Source organism: Aedes aegypti, unplaced genomic scaffold, assembly GCF_002204515.2.
Source record: "Aedes aegypti strain LVP_AGWG unplaced genomic scaffold, AaegL5.0 Primary Assembly AGWG_AaegL5_hic_scaff_1054_PBJ_arrow, whole genome shotgun sequence".
In the NCBI taxonomy this organism is placed as follows: domain Eukaryota; kingdom Metazoa; phylum Arthropoda; class Insecta; order Diptera; family Culicidae; genus Aedes; species Aedes aegypti.
The window spans coordinates 45,342-49,401 of record NW_018734466.1 but is presented as its reverse complement, the minus strand read 5'-3'; the positions used below and the strand labels follow the sequence as shown (position 1 = coordinate 49,401).

General features: G+C 39.0%; 1 protein-coding gene across 1 annotated transcript; it reads left to right on the top strand.

Annotated features, from left to right (window-relative positions):
- The first annotated feature begins 571 nt into the window (after nt 1–571).
- Nucleotides 572–2,799, top strand: LOC110680214. The gene has a single exon (XM_021856028.1). The coding sequence runs from the start codon at nt 610–612 to the stop codon at nt 2,314–2,316; it is 1,707 nt and encodes a 568-aa protein (XP_021711720.1). The 5' UTR covers nt 572–609; the 3' UTR covers nt 2,317–2,799.
- Nucleotides 2,800–4,060: the final 1,261 nt, after the last annotated feature.

Sequence of the window (4,060 nt, the reverse complement as noted above, 5' to 3'; positions counted from 1 at the left end):
TTCAAACCATTAACATTTTGAACCTACAATATTTTTTAAAATAAGCGTCAAAATAAATGCATGAATAACTTAGATCAAATTCTCCAGATTGGAAAATGTTATATGGAAAAATTATTAAGTTGCAAATATTTTGAATAATTCTGTACTACTCAATAATTAAAGACAAAAGCAAGTACTAAGGGGCTGCAGAATTTACAAAACTCATTAATGATTGGTTTTAAACACCTGTTAAATTCTCATCTCTAATTAATCCAATATTTATGCCACTACAATGGTATTGCTATCAATTTCTAGTATTTGGCAATCTACCATGTAATCAAACGTTCTAGGGAACGTTTGGAAAATTTCAAGTCGAAGGAAAATGATATCATTGAATTTTTACGCATCCGGAAAAAATACGGGAATTGAAAAATTGATTTTAAATGGACACCCTGCTACCACTGAACGCAGTTGATTTCATGATCAGATTGAAGTACACTTGTGCAAGCCAGCCAAGTTTGCCTTCTTTTTACAAACAACGCGAACAAATATTGTGCATCATCTGTTTCATGTGCTGTAACTAATATTTCATTCGTTAATTACATATCATCCATCAATCACAGCTTAGCGATGAAGTTGAAAGTGTACATTTGCCAAGTAATCTTCTCATTTCTTGCAGTATCTGTCTTCTGCGAGGAAAACTGTAACATTCCCGAATCGGAACTATCAAAAATCGACCATGTACTCAGACACATGGAAAAGCCAATCTACTCGGAAGAACAATTTGCGAGCGACAACGAAGAATGCACCAACCTTCTGAATGGGATCCACGCTCAGCTGCGCCGACTAACCCAGCGGTACAAACTTATGAACAAGGGCTACGTCAAAGTAGAAGAGTACCAACGGATGGCAGACGACTACGAAAAACAACTCAAAACTTTGAACGATGAACTGGTGGAATTACAGCAGCACACTAGCGAAAAAGCAAGTGCCACCATCGCCAAGCTCAAAGAGGACATCAAAAAGCTCGATGAAGAAGTGGGAACTCTTCACGAGAAGCTCAAGGGCATCAAACAAGACTTCGAAAAGGTAAAACGGGACTTGTGCGTGACTTATCTGAACTCGAACCAGATGAGCAAGGCCAAAGCCAAGCTGAAAGAGATGGCGTCGACTTATCTTATTGAAATCGTTCAACAGCAGCTGAACAAGAGCAATGCCAATATTATGCCGATGTTGGAATTTAGTGCGGCCATTCCGGATTTGGACGACATGGGGGAGGCATACAAGGAGATTTATAAGTTTCTCGAGGAGCAAAAGCGATTGGAAGGAGAGGATTCCGTTTTACTGGAGGCGACTGTGTTGAAAATGAATGCTTCACTGAAAGAAGGATCTAACATCACGGATGAAAGGAGAACGCAAATTGAAGGATTGTTGAAAGATTTGGCGACGAAATCTACTATTGTTTTTAGCACGTGGACAAAGGAGTTGAAGAAGATTAACGATGCTGTGGTAATCAAGAATGCGCTAGATCACATGTTCGTGAGTCAGATGAAAGTTTTCGGTGCTCTGGTTGGTGATACATCCGATTTTGGCAGCATTCGAAATTTTGTGAAGTTGACAGTAGTGTGTAATAATTATTATAAGGTGGCGGCATATAAGGAATTGATCGACAGGAAGATCGGTAATGCGTTAGGTACGATTATGTTTGATCTGCTCACGTTGGAAGTGAACGAGATGAAGTTCGATCCGCATGTTCCAGATGAAATTCCCAAACTGTTTGAAGCTACTCTCAGTTCACTCCCGAACAGCCTCACTGAACTACGAACGTGTTTGGGCAAAGTTCAAATTTACAACAAGAAAACCAACAAATGCGTAGTCGCTACGGGAAATGATTTCGATGTCCATAAGGATAAACTCGGCGATTTCTATCGGGTGGTAGTCGCAGATTACGGTTGCACGTCGTTCCGTTTGGAAGCTTCAGGCGATAAAGCTTCGGTTAGAATCGTGACTCCATCAGGGAATCCAATGTCCAACGTGAATTTGCATCTAGAGGGAAACTCGCTGCACAATTATGTTGCAACTCCAAAATCGAATAAACCGGATAGGACTCCTTCCAGTAGTGACGAATGGATACTGGATGCTAATTATAACAACGATACAATCAAAATCGAGTCCCAGTTCAGCGATTACAAAACAAAGAAAACAGAGGTGGATCATTTACTAGTGAGGGATATCAACCATTTGCCACATGTCCTGGTGGCTCGGTACGGATTTATGGGACTGAAAAATTCTGATGCTAAGGATACTATCGAATGGAACTTGAAATGCGGATCTTAAAGCTAACTTTAATTTTAATTCCACTTTTAAAAGCAAGTACCCTCAATAAATCGATTACTGTTTTCGTTTTGTTTCGATGGTTTCGTCCGCCGAAACTGTGAAGCAGTAAGTTAAACCATTAAAAATATTAGAAATGACATAGTTATGGTTATATGAATTATTTCACGATATTCAATTATCCCTTAAAATAGTTTTCAACTATTATTAAACTGTTATACAAATTTCCCAATTGGCGGAAAACGTGTCTCTAGAGCCGGCCTTCTGGTACCTGACGCTTTCATGTGGCACTACAATTCACTTAGCCATGTTGGTTATTCCACAATACCTTGAATAAAACATTGTCTCCAAATAATGCTGTACGACAGAATTACATCCCACAAAACATGATGCACATTTTGCACACGTAAGGCAGTGTCCCTCGGCAAAACATCTTCGCAAAGAATGTGCAATCCAACCCGCAATAAATCAATTTTGATTACATAATCTTCTGGTTGTAATTCATCCCCCTCGAATGCTCCACCAAGCTCCTCTGCACAATCAGTGTTCCAGAACCCATGCACAGTACATATTGTTGTGTCGATGATAGAGGGTAAGAGTCTGCAGTGACAGAAAACCTCCAGGAACTGAGATAGATAAAAATGTTCCCGTAGCTGTCTTCATAAATGCGCACATCGTTTCCTACCTCAGGAGAATTGTTTGGCATGGTGGAAACTATAATCAATATATATCTCGGTCAGCGTAATAGACAACATTTCCCACCCCTTCAAGATTGGCATCTACCGAAGTTGCGTAACCCACCGCTCCTCTTCGGCGAACATCAATGAATGGCTATCGATGCGCTGAAAAAAGTCGTCATCTAACAACCACCCTACTAACATTTCCGCCTCCCGAAGCTTTTCCGTACACACGTTCGGAAAAACATTTCGCTTATATTTATTTCATTTCGACTTCCTGCCGCGCTTTGCTTGCTCTCAGTATCGCAGCATTCGACTCACATATCTTTATTTACAAGGTGTGGTTGAAACTGGAATTAATCAAAAAATGACCATCAATTATGTACTCGCCATTTGTAAACATATGGTATTCTAGTATTCTCTTTATGAATTAGAAAATGTTTCATCCAGGGACATAAAAGCTATGCTGGTTTGAAAATTAAGGGTCAAAGGATATTTGTACGTTTGAGAATATTTCAGCACGCTACATCATTTATACATTCCAGAAGCATTCAAGTTATCAGACTCACTTTTTGTCGGTGTTCAGACAGACCGGACTGGATGATATTTGGCGCTCTAAGCATACAAGAAAAACTACATCAGTTCTAAATATTCCGATGCTGTTTCGATACAGGTGTACCGTAATTTCGGGTGAAATTGATCATTTTTCACTGTTTTCTTGGTGTGCTTTCTAAAATGTTATCAATACCATAGAACTGAATGCAGGAAAACAAGTACGACGGTGAATTTCATTGGCTAATGTACCGAAATTTTTTAACAAATGTGATGTTAGTGCCAAAAATCTGCTCTAAAATTAAAAATCGTGGAATCCCATTTCGGGGTGAAATTGATCACTTGTCAATGTTATTATTGTTAGTTTCGAAATCAACTTTACATACTTAATTTGGGCCTCCTGAATCCGAATATGCTTGCCAAATGCTTAACGAGACAATATTTATGAAAATATTCAATAATTAAATTTCAAGAATACCGCGAAAAACGCCTAAATGTAGGCAATTTCCAAAGAATTT

What these genes read in the sequence shown, in the direction of transcription:
- LOC110680214 (XM_021856028.1), top strand. Translation starts at nt 610, where the DNA reads ATGAAGTTGAAAGTGTACATTTGCCAAGTAATCTTCTCATTTCTTGCA.